Source organism: Camelus ferus, chromosome 1 (assembly GCF_009834535.1).
Source record: "Camelus ferus isolate YT-003-E chromosome 1, BCGSAC_Cfer_1.0, whole genome shotgun sequence".
Taxonomy (NCBI): Eukaryota; Metazoa; Chordata; class Mammalia; order Artiodactyla; family Camelidae; genus Camelus; species Camelus ferus.
In genome coordinates, this window is record NC_045696.1 from 11171084 (window position 1) to 11190148 (window position 19065).

Consider the following 19065-nt stretch of genomic DNA (forward strand, 5'->3'; position numbering starts at 1 on the left):
ATACACCTGCCTTTAAAAAAGTCTCCGCATTTAATCTGTTTCTTTTTGGCTTGTGGTTACATTAATTCTCTGCCTAGATGCAATATGATTTTCAAATTTTGTTTTTTTACAGTAAGATTTTTTTTTCTATCTCTGAGGTTTCATGATAGTAAATTTTTTTCTTTTTTCTAAATGAGAACACTGTTATTCCCTTTGGCTGAGTGACGTCTTAATTTTCCCTGCCAGCGTGCCCAGTAGACTGACAGGGGTGATCCTGTCTCCCTCCTCCTCCTCGCTTTCCTCTTCTCCTCCTCACTTTCCTCTCCTCCTCCTTCCATTCTTTTCACATCCAGCCGTTGGCATTTCAAGGCCTGTTGCTTTTGTTTCAGGATCCTAGGGAACCTCAATTTCCTCACCTACTGACATGTGTAGTTTGTTTTGTAACAAGTGCTAAATTGTGACAGTTGCTCTCACATTGACCCAAAGCCAGTGTACCTTTTAATTCTCCTTGTTTTGATTTTCCTCGGGTGTTTCTCAACATGGACTTGGCCGGAGTTGTGAAGGCTCAGACTTCTTGCTGATTTCATAGTAATTCACCTCTCAAGAGCTCACTATTTTACTCCCTTTTATCTTCATGCCTTGCCCACGTCCTCTTGTTTTGAACACATTTTGTTCGTTCTATAACCAGGAGGCCTCAGGGGCTTAATAAAAACACTCCCAAAGGTGGAATTTTATTCAAAAGAGCAAGAGAAATTAAGTCATTCATAAGCTTGTTTAAAAATACAGGTTTAAACCTGTTTAAAAATACAGGTTTAAACCTGCCCCTCTTAGGAGTATTTTTTTAATCTTTATTTTTTAATGATTCTATTTAATAGGTGATGACATTCAGATTCAGGGGGTTAAGTGATGCTCTCATTCCTGGTTACGTTGTGATGCCCAGACCCCATCCTGAAGCTCTGCAGGAGCCCCTTTAGAGTTGCCTCATTAGAACGAAAGATACTTGTGTCATCTGGGAAATCCCGAGGGATTTAGAGCTCCGTGTGAGACATGACTCTCATCCCATCACTCAGAAAATTATAAGGGTTTTAAGAGCTCTGTGCCAGGAACTGGGGACAACAACCAAATATTTATTTTTTAATTATGTCACAGTATCACAATGCAAAAGCAAGAAAAAGCTTAGAAAAACATTTTCTATTTAACGCATATGCTGTGGCCACTAATACTGATCTGCTCTGTACTTCCTAGCGCAGTGATGACTTAGCTGCCTGATCCAGTTTGCTCATATGTAAAATGGGTGTAATCGTGTCTGCGCTGCCAGACTCACAGGGCTGCCGTAAGACTTAAATGAGAACCCTTATTGTGAAGTGCTGGGAAACAAGAAATGACATAAAATCTCAAGTTACCTGTAGTTTCTTGTTGTTCCAGCAACTCCCTCTTTATTCAACTTTAAAAAGAAAAAAATTTTAATTAAGTTTGTTTGAACTAAAAAAGAAATAAACAAATAATCAAAAAACCCCAGTTGACTCATTCCCCTGCCCCTCTGACCCCCACCTCTGACAACCACCAATCTTCTCTCTGTATCTCTGAGCTTTTTTAAAAAAATTATTATTTTATTTATTTATTTGTTTCAGATTCCACATATAAGGGAGTGTTTTTTAAGTTTGATTGGTGTTTCTCTTTTGGCAGGTGGTGGGGAGTTGTTTGGTTTTGAATTAGAGCAAGTGTTTAAAATGTTGTGTGAGTTGCCATTAGGTGTGTGATTTTGTCTAGTTTTTACTCTGGATCTGTTGCTAAGGCTTATGAACTTGGGGTTTTCATTGAATTTTTTTTTTAACCCTCATAGACTTCTGCTGAAGACGCAGGGAAAGCCATGGTGCGGGAGCTCGTGCATAACTTCCTGACGGACCTCTGCTGTTCACTCAAGCACGGGATTAACTTCTATGACGCGTCTCTCGGTACCTTCGGCAGGTAAGTCCTGAGTGTGTGTTCCTTCTAGGGGAAATCTGTCAGATGATGGATTTGAAGTGGGTTAGAACTAGAATTTTAGACAGTAAGTCTAGTGAACCTTTGGGGACCCAGAGGACTGCTGTTCACTTTGTGCCCTCAGGGCAGAGTCTCAGGGTAGCAGCTGACTTAGACACACAGTATGTGGTGTGTCACCCAGGGAGGTGCTGTGTGTGTTCACCTGGGGACAGTGGCGTCCACTGGATCTGCGAATAAGTCTGTTATGTCCACCTTCCCAGAGACGGTGGGCCCCACCATGGGCCTCACCACAGTCCTGAGGTGGGAACCACTGTTACCCCAGTTTTGCAGATGAGGGAACTGGGCACAGAGCAGTCAGGTCACTCGCCCTGTAGGTGGCAGAGCTCAGACTGGAACCTAAGAAATCTGGTTCCAAGTCCATGTTCATGATAGCTAGTCAGTCCTCCCTGTCCCCAGGGATGGCTGCTGAAGAATTAGAATTTCAAAGTTTTGTTTTTACATTTTGTTTCATACTTTACCATTATGGTAACATTTCGTCAGTAAGGAAACATTAAGTCTACAGCTAATGGTTTAGATTCTGTTCTTCCAGGCTTTCTCTTTAGAGCCATAGATCTATAATACATACCGTGTCATTATCTTTTAAACCAAAAAGGCCTCCAGTTGGATATATTGTTCATCAGCCTGCTTTTTTCCATTTGACAATAAGAAATATTGGACTTATTTCCTGGTCATTGTAAATGACCCTTAGTTTTAACCCCTTGACATTTTAAGGACAGAGATGGTTTGATTTCAGCCAGTCAGGAACCGGCTGATTCCTTCATCGTGGGGTTAATGTGGTGGGAACTTTTCTCTTTGCTTTTGTGGCTTTGAACTTGGTTCTGTGACTGTTGTGAATTAACTTGCCTCATCACTTCTTTTTCTTGTAACTTTGTTTTGGTCGTAGTGTAGCTTTTCTCCCGGTAAGAATAAGCTCATTTTCTTGCTAAAATGAATCCGCAGGCTTTGACGGTCTAGTGTACTGTAACACCATGCTTCAAACACATTTTTCCTGTTAAATAAACCCATATTGAATCAACTTGTGGGTGTGGGTCGTTGGAAATAAGCTGTGGTTTATGTAAAATTTTTCAGCCATGGGCAAAAAACAAATGTTTGTGCTGATGGGGGACGGAGGGCATTTTGTTTGTGGAGTGTTAATGGAAAGCTTTGAGACGATTGAAATGCGTGGTTTCCCAGCGGTTGTAAAGCTCCTTCCTTTCCTTCAGGTTTCTAGGTAAATGTCGCCTTCCCTGGCAGCCCTCTTCGGAGATAGTCCTTCCACTGTCACTGTCCTTTGGCCTGGCCCTTGCTTCTGACAGGGACTTACCACCGCCTTGCGTATTTGTTCGTCCTTTCGTTCATTACCCAATAGGCAGGAGTCGGTGAGAACAAAGGCTGGTCTGTTTTGAATCCGCAGTGCGTAGGACAGTGCTTGGCACGTAGTAGGTGTTGAAAGTGAGGCATTAGTGTGTGGGCAAGGGTTGGCAAATCTTTTCCGTTTGGGGCCAGATGGTAAGTATTTTAGTCATGGTGAGCCATGTGGTCCCTGCTGTGACCACCCAGCTGGGCCATTGTAGGACCAAAGCAGCCGTGACATAAGTGAGTGATGTAACTGGTTCCAGAGAAGCTGTATTGACAGAGGAGGCTGGTGGCCAGAGCTTGCAGCCCGCCGTTTGGAGGTTCAGAGAGCAGTTTTTGGAGTGGCTGTGAGACCTCAGCAGGTTACTCCTCTCTGGCAGTGTCGCCTCGTCTGTAAAGTGGAAGTACGGTTACTGCCCACCCTAGAGAGAGGTGGTGTGTGCTCGCTGCCTCGAGCAGCGTCTGGCATGTGCTGCAAACTCTGTGGGTATAAATGCTGTTCATTTTATTAAATCATTTATTAAAATCGTGTGTGTGTATGTGATATTTTGGGCACTCTTTGCAGATTCAACATTCCATTTATTTGAAAGCAACAGGTATGTTTTGCTTATGAAATTTTCCTATTAAGAATTTTAAGCTTATTATAGAATAGCTTTCTGATCAAAATTGTGCTTTTTCTAATTCAGTTGTTGAAAACGTTTCTTATCTGTAAAGTGTCATACTGCATTTATATGAGACTACAAAACAGTGATTATCCTAGAAACCAGCAACATGACACGCCAGTGAGGCACGTTCTGAGGCTTTTCTGGATGTTACGATTTTCCAGGGACCAGCAGACAGGAAAAGGGACCTTTTCTTAAAAGGTAGCTGCGGGTAGAACCCAGAGTCCTGGGGGTTTGACCACGTAGATCCTCGGCTAGGTGCTCACTTTCTTTAAGTTGTAGTATCTGCAGGTTTTCCTGTTGTTATCATCTTATGTCTTTGAAAACTGCTCACTTTGGGACAAATTTTGACTATTTACATACAGTAGATCCCGCGTGCCTCCCTCCCATATTAGCTTCCTTCAGTGTCTAAGTGAAGGTGTAGAAATTTGAAATAAGCTAGAAACAGAGGAGGCAGAAGACCTGTGGAAAAACTGTGTGCCTTCTGGCTGAGTTCTAGAAATAATTTTGAGGCGCTCTGGACCTGTGGCAATTCATCAGTACTTCATGGGAAAGAAAAACAATGTAATCTTTTCAAAAGCAAAATACATTCTCTATTTTTTTATACTTAACGCGCACATCTTTACATACTTGCTTTTTCATGTGTGGTTGGAGGAACGAGGTCAGGAAAATCACAAAAAGAAATTTTAAAATTCACGCTCGCCTTGACTTGTAGCAGACTGAAGGTGGCTGGGGAGAAGGGAGGCTGGTTTATTCCTCTTCTTTAAAAGTCAGGTGGAACTCGAGGTGGGGAAAGAGAGATGGGGAACAGGACAAAGTAGAGACTTTTCTAGCCACTCCGAGGTAGAGGAGTGAAGTTGAGGCTTTGGGGTGGAGAGCGAGAACCCCACAGACCACGAGAACATCCCACTTTCGTGCCGCGAGGGAAATTCACCGGAAATGAAACTTGCCCATCGCTGTGTTACAGCCGTGTTCACTGAGGCCAGTTCCTCAGGATGGAGCTGCCTGGCACCCTGAGCTCTCCGTGGGGCCGTGAAAGCTCTCTACTCACCCTTTCTCTGCTCTCTCTCTGACAGAGGAGGGAACCTGACCCTCCTGCACTTCCTGTTGGGTTTGAAAACCGCTGCAGATGATGAGCTGGTGGCTGAGCTGGTGGTCAGCATCCTGAAGGTGTGCCCTGACCTCCTGAACAAGTATTTCAAGGAAGTGACATTTTCCTTTCTCCCAAGAGTGAAGTCTACTTGGTTAAATAATATCAAACTGCTAAACAAGGTGAAGCTCATGGGTGTTTTGAAGTCTCCTAGATGGGGTCGTGGGCGGGGTGTGTGGAGTTGGGGGTACAAGCTGGTGTGGGGGGTGACGTTCTGATAAACTCTGCGGGACGAAGACCTGGCTTCAGCCGTTCTTCAGGGGATGTGTTAGATGACACCTTTATCCTCCGAGAACGACTTGCTTTTCACTGAGCTGAATTTCGAGGTTTATGCTTTTGAGTCTGTTGAGCCAATTTCATCGTCTTCATCCAGACTTTGCTTGGAGTGAGATCTGGATGGGTTCCAGCAGTGAGGCTGGAATTAGTGAAACATCTGAACTGTAGGATGGTTTTTAAAGATTGCTATTTCAGGTACTTGCAACAGCCTGAAATAAGCTGTGAATCATTTCACAGTCTGTTTGACTGTGGTCTGTTTGTTTAAGTGGTTGTGAATTCATTTCCTTCTGATCACAGATGTCAGCCTCCCCTCATCTACCAGCTACACAAATTCTTTGGCAATACTGCCTCGATCAGTTCACACCTCTCTCTCTCCGCTCCTCTCTCTTGCCCGTTGGAGGGCTGGATGTGAGTCCTTCCACCTCTGCCTTCCAGCCTTCGGGCCCCAGGGAAATCTCTCACTCTCACTGAGGTCTAGTTTTGTCATCTGTAAACACTGTTTATTTTGAAATAAAGTTTCCCTACCCCAGAGCGTTGTCATGAAGTGTTAAAAGATGACATAATTTGTCAGGTGCCTGTCAGGGGCAGCAGCTGATGAGGGAGTAATCCGTTTGTCAGTTGTAGCAGTGACTCATTTGCCAGCAGAGGTTTTAAGAGGCTCCCGAGACCGCAGGCCAAGCTCTGCTTTGCAAGTCCTTGGGAACGCCAATCCTGTGACCTGACTTGATTTTAACAAGTGGGTTTTGGGGTTGATCTTCTGGATCCTGTTCCTTGTGGCGAGCCTTGGACCTTTATTACTATCAGTTGTTTCTTCGGAGCAGCTCACTGTTGGGTGCCTACAGTTAGACTCGGGTCTGAAAGTTCACTTCCAGTGCCAACTCATTGTCTGTTCCCCTCTCCGTAGATCTATGATGCCCAGCCAGACATTTCCCGGGCATTTCAGACCAAAGAGTTCATCCCCTTGCCTCGGCTTTTGACGATGGTGATGGTGACCACCGCGCCCGTCGTGTGCAATAAGATCATGTTCACCCAGGCATTGAATGTGAGTGGGTACCCTGCTTCCAGACTCCCTCCCGCCCACCCACTGGCCGTGCTAGGGGGTGGTTCTGAAAATATCAGCCTGGATGTAATGGATCGTGTTTAGTGAGCCTCTGAGACTTTCCACATGTCCATTCATCTAAGAAAGGGGTCCGGGGGCCCGAGGCACATTCCTGCTGTGGGATGGGGGGTTAAGGGGTGTCTGCACAGCTCCAGCACGGAGCAGGACCGCTGGATCCCTGCACCTCGGCTCTGGGCCTTTCCGAGGGTAGGAGGGAGTCAGAGGAAATGTGTCCAGCTCCAGCCCAGTGTCATGCGTTAAAGTCTCATTAGGATTTCTGGACAGGATGGGACTGAAATTTACCTAGCAAATCCTTTCTTTTGTGGTTCAAATGAATAGTGTTAAGTTTTCTGGGGAACATTTACTTTGAAGACCAGCTGTTTTAGGAGTTTGAGGAAGGATGTGTTTGTGGAAAAAATGGATACCTGCATTCCATATCACTGTTTATTATAAAGGTCCCCAGGTCCCATCAGAAGGCCACTGTGAGGGACTCATGCATTTTTCACCATAGCATCCTGGCCTTAGGTGAACGGCTGTGAGGTGGGTCCTGGCCCTGCCAGCCCCTCCTAAACCCAGGTTGCCTCACTGCCTACCTGGGGGAGGCCAGGTGTGCAGAGGGATGCAGGGCCTGGGGTTTCCATGGGGCGGGTGGAGACCACATCCTGTGTTATGTGAACACAGCAGGACCAGGGTCTGCCGTGGTGGGTTGACCTTGTAGGACCTGGTGGCGATGGGGCCGTTTCTGCAAAGTGGTACACACTCCTCGGATTGTGCGGTGGGATGGAGCATATTTTTATACCTGTCCAGGGTTTGTGCTGAGAGCAGCTGGTGAGGGGGTGCAGGGTCAAGAGAAGGAGGCCTGGGTGGGACCAGGCAGGAAGGCCTTTTGTTCTGTTGCCAAACCCTAATAACCAAAGTTAGGTCCCAGGTGGCTGGCCCAGCTGTTTTGTGAGAGACACCAAATATTTTATCTCAAGGGACCTGCAAGGAAGTGGAATTGAGAGGAGGTTGTCTGGTGCTGCCTCCTCCTGGGAGGAAGATAACTCCCCTGGCTGCATTCAGGGTCCCCTTCGAGCTGACGCCGGGCAATCTGGGCTAGAGAGGCTGTCTCGCCCCCTTGCACACTCCTGTTCCACGGGAGAGGGGTTGTGCCCCTAGGATGTGCTCCGTCCTCTGGGTAGAGGACACAGCCTTCTGTCCTGCGGATGCTACCATCCTGTGCAGGCCCGTGTGTGGCCATCAGAGGGGAAGCCGCAGCTCTGCCTTCCCGTCGGCGGCCCTTTCTGTGCTGACAGTGTGTTCATATGAGTGACACCAGTGACAGGTGTGTCTGGGGGTGGAGTTACGAGTGTGTGGGGTTTTTTTCTAATGACATTTTTCTTTTATTCTTTATGGTATTATCGGCAAAATTTTAATAGCATACATTTTAGAATCGGAAAGAAAAGAGTGAAGTTATTTTAGAAACAGGAAACAAGAAAGTGTTTGGAGACAGGGTCTCAGGCTGTTGGGTGAGCCTTGTGCTCTAAGCCGGTGGGTGTATGTGTGAACACCTGTTTGGGTCCTGCCTTTGAAGTGGTGATGGGTTGGGAGTCATTCCTGGTTTAGGACACTTAGCATAGTGCTTCTTTAGTGTACAGTGAACATGTGAAATGAGCCCCCAGCTAACTGGACGGCTGGGGGGATGGGTGTTATTAAACTAAAAGTACATCAGAAAACCTTATTGTTTCTACCTGGCTGTGAAGGTCCAGTATCCCAGCCGGTGCTCCCAGGACTTCCCTGCCCTAGGGAATCACCTGGAGCTGATGGTGTCGGTCTGGTTGGACCCTGAGATTGAACATGTCTCCAAATGCCCAGGAGATGCCCTCACTGCTGCTGGCCCAGGACACATTGCAACCAGCTGGGCCCAGCCTTCCCCCCTTTTAGTAGCAGCACAGGTTCTTGAACCTTATTCAGACTCTGCAGTGAGTTCAGACCTTGAAGGCCCGCCTGGCTGTCGTTCTGAATCCAGGTAGAGAGTCTGGATGTGGGAGGCCTGTGATGGGGCTGCGCTCCGAGCCTGGAGGCAGCTGTTCCTGCTCCGGTTCCTGGAGCCTCTGCCTGTCACCCTCCACCTGGTGTGAAGTGCTTCTCACAGGCTGGTCGGCTTCTGGTGGGCTCTGAATTGTTGCTGCTGCGTCGGGATAATCCGTGTGAGCTGAGCGGTTGTCAGAGGAGACTTCCCAAAACAAGCAGTGAAACAAAACTTAAGGCTGACTACTAGACTCCTGCTTTATTTAGTAACCGCCTTCAGGGTGACTGCTGAGGTCAAATCTGTAGGTCAAGGGGAAAGGGTCACCGGGCCATGTCTGCACAGTGCACAGTCCGCTGGGCTCCTGTGGCCTTCCCTGCGTGCGACCTGGGGAGGGCCAGGGCCCTGGCGACCTGTGTCCACCAGCGCGGCCGCAAGACATTGGTGGATTTAACTCTTTTTCTTCCAGTTGGACAGCAAGGCAGTGAAACACACAGCTTTATCCCTCATTTCCGTCATTTTGAAGAGAGCATTGAAAACTATTGACCACTGTTTGAATAAAGAGGCCTGGGAGTCGGGAGTGTACACAGCCGCGATGATGGAGGACTTCGTGCAGCTCTTCAGAGAAGCCCTGAGCAAGGTGGGCACGGAAGCCGGGCTTCCAGGGCTTTCCTTCCAGGGGTCCCAGCACACCAGGTGGGAAAGGTGTGCTTGGGGGCACAGAGGGTGGGTGCAAAGTGAGGTGAAGGGGTTGGGGTGCTCCTGGGACCCCGTCTCATCAGGAGCTGTTGTGCCCCTTGCTTCCCCCTACAGCTGCACACACGCGGGGCTGGGGCCGCGGTGATGGGGTGGCCTGCTCCCTCCTCCCCGGGCTCAGTCTGGTGAGCAGGAGAGGCTGGTTGTCTGCAGACTGGCTGGCTCCCCTGAAAGAGCCGAGGGCTTGCTGGCCAGGGTCCCTGTCGCCTGTCATAAGGATGAGTTTATTGGTTCCCAGTGTCTTGCTCAGGTAAACAAATGTTAAGGCATTTGTTTTAATAATCAATCCTTGTATTTTCACCAAATCTTACTGTGGTTAGTTCTAGGATTACACCCCAAACCGAGCTCCCAGAGGACCTGGGCCTCTCTCACGCCCCCACTGGCCCGCCCTTCTCCCTGTTCTGTGCTCCTCGTTCGTAGGTTCAGTCCATTTGTTTCTCTTCCTTTTAACGTGACTGATTTTCTGTTCGTTTTCCCTTTTAGATTTTACCAGACCTGAACACCATCGTCTGGGTCTGGCAGTCATTTAGAAAGCAGGAAACGAAACAGGACGACGAGAAAGGAAAGAAAAGGGACAGCGGGACCCCTGCCACCTGCGTAGCTCCCCAGAGCGGTGAGGGCTCTGTACGGCCTCTGCGGTTTGCAGACGGGGCTGACCCAGGCCGCCTGGGACGACTCTTGTCCGGAGGGGCCTGTCTAGAGGGACTTTTGAGGGCCTCACCGGCTGTGGTTGAATTTTGTGTCCTTTTTTGCTTGGCATGGCATTGTGGATAGAATTTTAACATCTGTTAGGAGTGTGCCCAAGCTTTATGCAAGCACTGTGTCTCTCTAGAAACTTGTATGATGGGTGCCATGTGCTCTGGCCTTTCAAGGAGGGTGGAGGTGGGAGGGAGGGCTCTCTGGTTCTGCAGAGAGAGGTACAGATCGAGGTGGGGTACGCGGTCTCCTCTGGTAACAAGGTGTATTGGCTCCGACCTTGTCATTGGCAAGGCACTGGGCTTTCTATCTTGTGTCTCTGTCCTACTTAATTTTTACAGCAGTCCTATGGGGGTAGGCACTGCTGTGTGTCCCCATTGTTCAGATGAGGACACTAAAGCATAGAGAGACAGAGTAGCTTTAACCTGTCCAAGGTCACAGCAGTGAAATGGGGAGTTAAACCCAGCCTGTTTGAACAGTCTTGACTTTTTCACCACGTCAACTCCTTAACTGTAGTCCCGTGGAGATCGGCCTGCAGCCCCAGTGTCCGGCACGCAGCTGACTGTGGTGGGTCATGGGTGGCTCAGCTGCCACTGATTGCTGATTGTGGCAAAGAAAACGCATGTTTCCTAATTCCGGCAGTTTTATTTTGGTTCAGATGATGCCGAAACCATCCTTCTGAAAGCTGTCCTGCTCCAGGTCATCTGCCTCTACCAGAAGGTGGTCCCGCATGTGGTCATGCAGTATAACTTTGACTTCAGCAAGCTCCTGAAAGGTGCAACTCCAGGGTTTGGTGGGCGCCCCTCTGCCGTTCCCGACAGTGGGGGTGAGGGAAACGCGGGGAAACCAGAGCAGAGTCCCCGGAGCCAAGGACTGGGAAGGCAGACGGGCAGTTTGTCTGACGTGTGTGACCCGCTAGCAGACTGATGTTCTTAAGTTGCTGCGTCCAGCACAGTTCAGGACCATATCTGAGGACGGGCGACACAAGACTTAAGAAACAAAGAGACAAAGTGAAGAGCCAAGATGGGACCAGGGGACTCAAGATCTCATGGATCAAGTGTCCCGAAAGCCTGGTCGACATCGTATTTATTAGGAGGGTACAGCTCAGAAAAAAATGCGATCAAAGAGGTGGGGCTTTAGAAATTCCACGCCATAAGCACTAAGTTCTGCTTGCTGGTTAACTGATTAATTTCAGGCTCATCCCTTCCAGGAACAATCACCCTCCTCGGGGTATGCGAAATTTCTGTCTATTCCTGTTACTGCCTCCGGTACATCTTGAGATAGATACTTCCCTCCGGTTAAACAGCATGCTTTCATGCCAGAACAAAGTTCTGTTAATGGATGATCTGGCTTTCCAGGACCTTCCATTGTTTTACCCTAAGGAAATATCTGCCATCTGTTGCGCCCTCACGGTCAATCTCAGGATTGCCCCTCACACAATTTCTTGAGCATCATACATGTTATAGGTCATCGACTGTGTAAAACATGAAAACAAAGCAGGCGTGTGCATTTTTAAGCAAGTAAGTGTGAATGTAAGATTTTACGCTCATGGAAATGCTGGTGCAGCTTGGTTTCTAGTTGCTGGTTCTCCAGCAGCTTGTTTCCCAGCATTAAGTAGCCTGTCTTCCTTAAGGAAGTAATCTGATGATCACTGAACAGCATGAGGAGAGAAGGGAGAAGCCAGCCAGCTGAGTTGCCTGCCATAGGGGATCAACAAATAAGATTTTGTGACATAAATGCTAAAGCCTCTTTTTAAAGGAGGAGGGTGCAGAGGGGTGCAGAGTGAGAGGCTCTTGGAAGGATGTCATGTTCACACAGAGGCTCTTCTGACGTAGTTGCTCATATTTCACCCAGTGAGTCAAGTGCAAACCACATCTTGTAAAAGTAACATTATGCTTGTCTGGCCATGTTTCCTTGATGGAAAAATTTGTCTAATAAAATTGACTTTATAATTGGGCCTACGGAGGAAGACTTGCAGAAATATCATTCTTGGGACTTATGTAAGCCATTGAAATAATCCTATTCAAAAGATATAATTAACTTTTTGATTGTTTGGAGGCAAAAAGTTCTCTTGCTCTAAGAATATGAAATCTACTAGAATGTGGCCATTTAATATTTAGTTCTGTGTCCTTCCCAAGCAAAGGAGAAGCCTGGAAATCAGGCCAGAGGCTAAGGACCCAGTCTTGGGCTTGGGTGGCCACAGCCGCCCACCAAGTGCCTGCAGTCTGGGAACAAGGTCTGCACCCCCTCCCGGGGACAACAGTAATGAGGGGCGGTACCTGGAGGGCAGCATGTGGTGAGGGGTCAGGGTGGGCCGAGTGCAGGCCAGGCTTCCTTGGGCAAGTGCAATCCCAGCTCTCTGTTGAAGGATTTGGACAGATCTTGGGAGGGGAGGATGTGTCGGGTAAGATGGGTGGGCAGAAGAGCGGGCACAGCTCGTGATCAGGGACCACAGGTCAAGGGTGGACTGAACCCCGTGTTCTTCCTGCCTATTTCCACAGACAGTTTCTTGTTCAGACCTTGTGGCAGGGGCAGCAGTAGCTGGGCTGCCTCCTCTTAACTTCTTATCTGTTTTCCTCTTTCTTGCCCCCAGGGGTCATCTCAGAGGAGGGCCTTCGAGAGGAGGTGCCTCCAATCCTGCAGCACCACATTCTGAAGGTGGCCCTGGAACTGCCTGCCAGCAAGTTTCTGTGGCTAAAGGCACAGGTAGGAGGCCGAGACGCTGCCTTCTGTCATTAACCACCCTGCTGGCTTGTCAGCTTCTGGGCCCGGGAGTTCCTAACTGGATCAGAACCCTGACAGTTATGAAGGAAGACATTAACAGTTCTCCTTTTAGAGAGGAGCCTTTAGAGCAGAGGCCAGGTCCTGATTTATGAGCCAGGAATCTCTTTGCTTTTGCAAAGTATGGTACTTAACTGTCCCTACTGAAAATATATTATTGCTGGGTATTGGGGGTTTTAATTTTTTTTTAATCTTGATTATTTTAAGTTATTCTTATCCTTTTTCAACCTTTTTGAAAATAAACAAACTACATTCCTTTTTCTTTGTCCTCATCCTTGGAGAATTTAAGACAGAGAGGGGAATAGACACCAACCCAGGAGAGGGTCAAGGCTGGTGGAAAAATTAGTTAAAGTTGCTGGCATTGTTTTCTGTGTTTCTGATAATGTCTTCTAGGACTTTCTGGAGAACATAGTGCTTAATCATAAAGGGAACTCATGATGAGACAAGTATTTACCTGTGTATTTAAACACAGGATGCCACATTACTTCTGTCCAAAGAGGGAAAATGACCAGGCAAAACCGTGTTGTCTAAGCGTGTTTCTCCGTAGCTCAGATGGCTTATTTTCATGACTTGAACCATATGTGAGATCTTGTATGAAACCAGCAGTGTGGAGATGTACGTTGGCACTTTTGCAGGTGGTGTTTCCAGAAACATACAAGCATGCTGTGGCACTGGGATCTGTGTGCCACGTGAGTCCTCCCTCTAAGGTTCACCTACATCGTAGTTGCAGATAATTCTCATCAAGAACTTAACTGCGCACCAGGTTTAACACAAGTGTGCTAAGTGCCATCTCATTTACCAACACGTGAGGGTGAGACAGCTGGAGGGGAGAGTGGTTAGAAGGCGTCTGCAGGGTCCCAGCCACAAGTGGAGGGTCCAGGATTGGACCCAGGCTGTGTTACCCAGGGCCCTGCTCTCACCCTTTACATATCCCGTGAGGTCGCTCCCAGGATCCCAGAGAGATGACGAGTCTGAGGTGTTTGGTGTGTCACTCCAGCTGAACTGAGCCATTGGGACCTTGATGATTTGGTTGGAGAATGAACAGAGGCCTCTTACTTTGAAAGAACTGCTGTTAAGATATTAATTGATACCCCTTGTCTCACCTTCTGCTTATAAGATGGGTCTGCTGGCTTTGTGAACGCCGGCCCTTCACATGTTGGGGTCAGGGCTTTGGGGAGACACAGACACAGCGGGGTCTGGGCTGGGAATCTGGAGCTTCACACATTCTAAGCCCAGAAGCCTTTGTTAAGAGGCTTAATTACGTATAAGGGACTGATTATATCAGCAGCGGCCTCCTGCTGAAATGTGGCGAGTGCTGTGTTTGACGGAGTCAGGCCACCCTGGGGTGGTCTGTTTCTCCACAGCCACCAGCCTGGCCCCGTCTGCACCAGGACTCCTGCGGCTTGAGTCCCACCTCAGCTGTTGAACAGCCTGTTGCCTCCTTGTGCCTCAGCGTCCACACGTGTGAAATGGGGTAACAGCGCCCCCCTCAGGCTGGTTGGGAATATAGAGAAAATGTGTGAGAAGCACCTGAGGAGGCCTGTGCTTCCTGCTGGTACTCTGTTATCACTCCAGCTGCTGTCGGGGTGCTGGGTGGGCTCCCTAACTTCTGGGGTTCCTCAGTAAAATCCTGGCAGCCTTGCTGAGTTGTGGTTAAAATGAGATGAGACAGGAGGCTGGGAAGGATACCGGGCCTGCAGGACCTGTTTGCTCACCAAACAACGGCCTCTGTTACATTTATAATAAATATCCTATCATTCAAACTCCAGGAAGGCCCAGATGCAGAAATTATTGGAGGAAAACGATCCGTGTTTTACTTACTGATGAAAATGTTTGTGACCAGTAGCCATTCACAACTCAAGTCATCGACCAAACTCCTGATCGTGAAGGTGAGCACTTTCTTCCAGTTCCTTGTTCTGAGAAGCGTTTGGCACAGTCTTCCTTATAGTGGGTGCTTAGTCAGTCACCAGTTGTTGAATTCAGGGATGGATTAGGACTGTTACAATTTAAAAATAGAAGGTTTTATGGTAATTATTACTTTTTCTGTCTTAACCTGGCTGTGTTCCCAGAGGCAGCCTGGTGAAATGGGAAAAGCATGCCCGTTGAAGTCCTGTCCCTAGGTTTGAGTCCTGGTTCTGCCACTTCTGGGTGGCACTGAACAAGTTGCTTGGCCTCTCTGAGTTTAGTTTTCTCCTGGTCAGTGGGAACAATAAAGCCGCAGGATTACAGAGGAGATTACACGTGATCAAGTAGTAGGCCACGCCTGGCGCATTCGGGGCTCAGTAAGCAGATTTCGGCCCTCGGGGAGCTGTTCTGATAGGCGGCGCCCCTTCCCTCGGCCCCAGACTCAGCCTTCTCCAGGCGTCGGCCTCTTGACCTTGCCCATCACCCACCGCATGGGTGCCACTGAAGTCGGCAGGAAGGAACGAGGACCTTGACTGTTGGCTTCGCTTCCTTCTTGCTCTTGAACTCGTTCCAGGGCTGTGTCAGTTCTTGCTGCAGCAGCAGGAAATCCAGTTCCTTGGTCTGCTGTGTAGCAGGCACCTTGGGGATGCTGCAGAAATCACATTCACCGGTTTTAAGGTGCAGACATTTTACCTCTCTTTGAGGTGCTGATAATCTTGCTACCCTTTAGCCTCACCTGACCTGTGTGGAGGATGTGAACGTCTCGGTCTTGACCTCTCTGAGTTGCCGTTTCCTTACAGGTTGTGGGTGTGAACTTGACCCCAGCCGGGCTTCGTGGTCACGTGCTACACGGGGGTGGAGTGGCACGGTCGGCTTCCCCTCGGTGCGCTCGGTGCAGGGCTCATGCCATGGGGCTGCTTGGACCCCGAGTTCTGTCATCAGGCCATTTGGGGGTGTCACTTAACCACCCCTGCCAGTGCAGGTCCAGCCTCGTAACAAGTCCTGTTCCTCTAGAGATGGCGGTGCTTCTTGCCCGAGGCTGGAGTCCTGAGGGGCCACGTTGAGATGGTGCAACGTGACCTGTTCCCTGTCTCAGACACTTTCACACTGGCCGGGGATTGAGTAGCTATGAGGAGTGAGTCATGCACATTTACCTGGGTCTTTGTGGAAATCAGACTTCTAAGCAGCAGCTGGATTCTTTCCCTTTTTATTATTTAGGGAAGTGGAAGGAAAGGGATCAGCGGCTGCAGAACAAGGGATTCTGTTCTCCTTGATCGAGCCCCGAGTGACCGCTTTTCCTTGTGTTCTCGGCCATGGCAGTATGGTTTTGAAGCCGAGCTTTAAAATTGGTTGGAACTTCGCGCCCCTCTGTGCCCCTGGGGTCTCTGCGTTGTGCTGCGGCTCCCCCAGAAGGCAGGTTCCACACTCACTTTTCACCGGTGTCTGCCTCCCGACAGATCCTGCGGGACACGGGGGTGTTTGAACACACCTGGAAGGAGCTGGAGCTGTGGCTGGAGCACTTAGATGACACCGCAGAGGAGAGAAAAGAAGCTGTGATTCAATTTTTGGAACGTGTAAGCGCGTATTTCCCTATAAAGGAGCACGTTCAGGACAGCATACTAAGTGATCCGCAGTATAACTAAGGCATTTTTCATGCACCGGAGCCAAAAGGCCTCTCTTTCTGGCTCACTTCCTAATTTTTGCTGAGATGTCAGAACCTACTTAGTTTTAGAATCTGTAAAATGGGAATATATTACTGTGTGCTGTTTAATTCCCTTTTGGGAATTTGTCTTTGCAGGCAGGAATAGTGATACGCTAAAAGTGGAATTAAAAGCAGTGGTTTAAATGAAAAAGGTATTTTTCTAAATTCTACGACAAAACGTTAAAAGAAAAAGACTTTGCAGAAGAAGTATTGTACTTATGCAGGCCTGTTAAGATTTTAGCTCTTCCCTTTATTTTACCAGTGACATTGTAGGGCATTTTTCACTTCACGTGAAAGTATTTCCCACTTGGCTCTTTAATGCTCAGGTTCTCCTGACGCTGGTGGCGAATCCCTATTCATACACAGACAAGGCTTCCGACTTTGTGCAGGAAGCCAGCACCCTGCAGGCCACCATGACGAAGCAGGACGCCGATGATGTCAGCATTCCCGTCTCCCACATTGACGGTGGGTGCCACTCCCTGCCCCTCCTTGGCTTCTGAAGAGCCAGCCAAGGTGGCATATTAGAGACAAAACAAGAATCACGCTGAAGCCTTGTGCAGAGTGCAGACATCCCATTTCTTTGTGTCAGAGATCAGCTTCCCCTGGAAACGAAAACCTTATTTGTTTATGTAACAGGAAGTGTGTGCTGGGCTTGTTGGCTGGGTTTTTATTTGTCCAGTGTTTGACCTTGCTCTGGGTGCTGGTCTAAGCCCTACAAATCTTAACTCATGTGACCTCATAAACAACCCTAAGTGGGGGATATGTCCTCATTTTATATGTCGACAAGGCAGCTGAGGCACAGAGAGGTTAAGCAATCTGCTCAACCTCACACAGCTAGTATGTAGTGAAGTCAGGATTTGACTCCAGACGCTCTGGTCCTAGTCTGCACATTAACCCTTATGCTCTTCTGCTTCTCAGATTTTGGCTCATTCCCTTGAATATCCAGGTTAAAGTTCCTGGGCTTCTCAGTGTCATCTGAGGAAACTTCAGCCTGTTATCACCTGAACTGGATAAACCTGCATTTTGTTTGGCAAAGAATATGATTTTATAGGCCATGCTCTTATCTGTTTAGAATCAAACATTACATTAAGCATTTTCCCCCAAGGGAAGTTTAGCTTTTATTTTTTCCTCTTTGGACAAGTATTCTCTTGCTCATCCTTTCCTGGGGTTCCTTCTTGCTCATCCTTCCCTGGGGGTCCTTCTTGCTCATGGGGGTCCCTGGGCAGCTTTTTCCTTGGCTGGATCCCCCCTTTCTGTCTCAGATGTTCTCGACATGGTGGACGTCCTGGTGGAGGGCAGCGAAGGCTTGGACGAGGAAATTGGATTCTCACTGAGTGAAGACATGATCCTGCTCACGTTCCCGTTCAGTGCTGTGGTCCCTGCAGCCCTGGAGGCCAGGAATAAGTTGCTCCTGGGGACAGAAAATGAAGCAGGTACCTGTGTTCAGTCAGGATGTGCTGGGTGCATCAGGCCAGCAGGGTCTCTGTGGGGTAGGAGGTGGGATTCCAGGGGCTCTGGAAATAATTGCTGGAAAACCAAGGTATCAAGGGTTCAGACTCACCCACGTGATGGCTACACAGCTGGTGGAACTAAGTGTTTAGGGGTAGGAATCTGGAGGCAGGCCAGGCTGTTGGGAAGGGGGTCATTTGACAGATGAGTCTGAAATACTGTGTTTGCGTGGCTGCACAGATACCTGCTGTAACACTGATGTTTTCTCTTCAGTATTTATTCTTGATGTCTTAATGCTAAGGTATGAGTCCTTCATCCTTACTGGGTATCCAAGCAACGCAGACCCAAGGAAGCACTCACAGATCACAGTGGTGTAATTAGTCAGGATTGCTCAGGCTTTGCTGCAGTAACAGATAAGCCCCAAAACATCGGGGGTTTAATAAGTAAAGGTCTCTTTCTTGATCTTGTCGGAGTTCCGGACAGGTTAGGTTGCTCTCCTGGGTGGCTGTCCTCCAGAAGGTAGCTCAGGGATCCAGGCTGCTCGTGTCTTGTAGCTGTGCCATCTCAACATATGGCTCGAGGGTCACTGTGGAAGGGTTGATAGTGGACAGTCAAGCAGGGTGTTCTGTCCGGGCCTGGGAGTTGCTAAACCAGTCCTGTGGTCCCAGCGTGACTGCTTGTGTTCCAAGGAAGAGGAAATAGATTGGTTGGCACTAAGCAGGTTGCAGTCCTGGGTGGCTTTGGCCTCACCTCTTCTATACCTGGGTCTCTACTTATGGGCCTCAGCATCTGAAGTCTGACTGTGTGCTGTATGTTTAATAAAATGAAGCCTGGTATGGTCTACAGTGGTCAGACCTGCCTTTCGGTGTGGTTATGTGATCCCTTGTGGAGTTAGTTGTTGGGGGTTTTTCTGGGTCTGGAATGTATGTGGGAGTTGTTACTGATGGATCACAGAAGGGCGGTCCCAGCAAGCATCTCCCCGCCGTGCCTCCCTCCCCTGCAGGAGACAGCATCGTGGCATATCTGACGGGGGTGCTGACGGATCTCCTCCACACCCAGAGAGACCCGCTGGCTCTGTGTCTTCTGCTTCAGTCTTACGACAGATTGGAGCCTCCAGTCCCACCTTGCTGCCGCCAGCTGTCCTGGTTCAGCCGATATTACAGCCGCTGGATCCCAGAGCCGGCCCGAGAGGCCTTGGTGAGCTGGGGCAGCCACCGCTTCTGG

General features: G+C 48.7%; 1 protein-coding gene across 1 annotated transcript in view; it reads left to right on the forward strand.

Moving 5' to 3' along the window:
- Positions 1-19065, forward strand: part of URB1 (URB1 ribosome biogenesis homolog) — a 62347-nt gene that overhangs the window by 12718 nt on the left and 30564 nt on the right. Inside the window, 12 exon segments of the mRNA XM_032476395.1 lie at positions 1823-1947; positions 5096-5291; positions 6350-6487; positions 9022-9192; positions 9792-9921; positions 10663-10779; positions 12598-12710; positions 14555-14674; positions 16148-16264; positions 16719-16857; positions 17655-17825; positions 18845-19038. Coding sequence (XP_032332286.1) covers positions 1823-1947; positions 5096-5291; positions 6350-6487; positions 9022-9192; positions 9792-9921; positions 10663-10779; positions 12598-12710; positions 14555-14674; positions 16148-16264; positions 16719-16857; positions 17655-17825; positions 18845-19038 — 1731 coding nt within the window.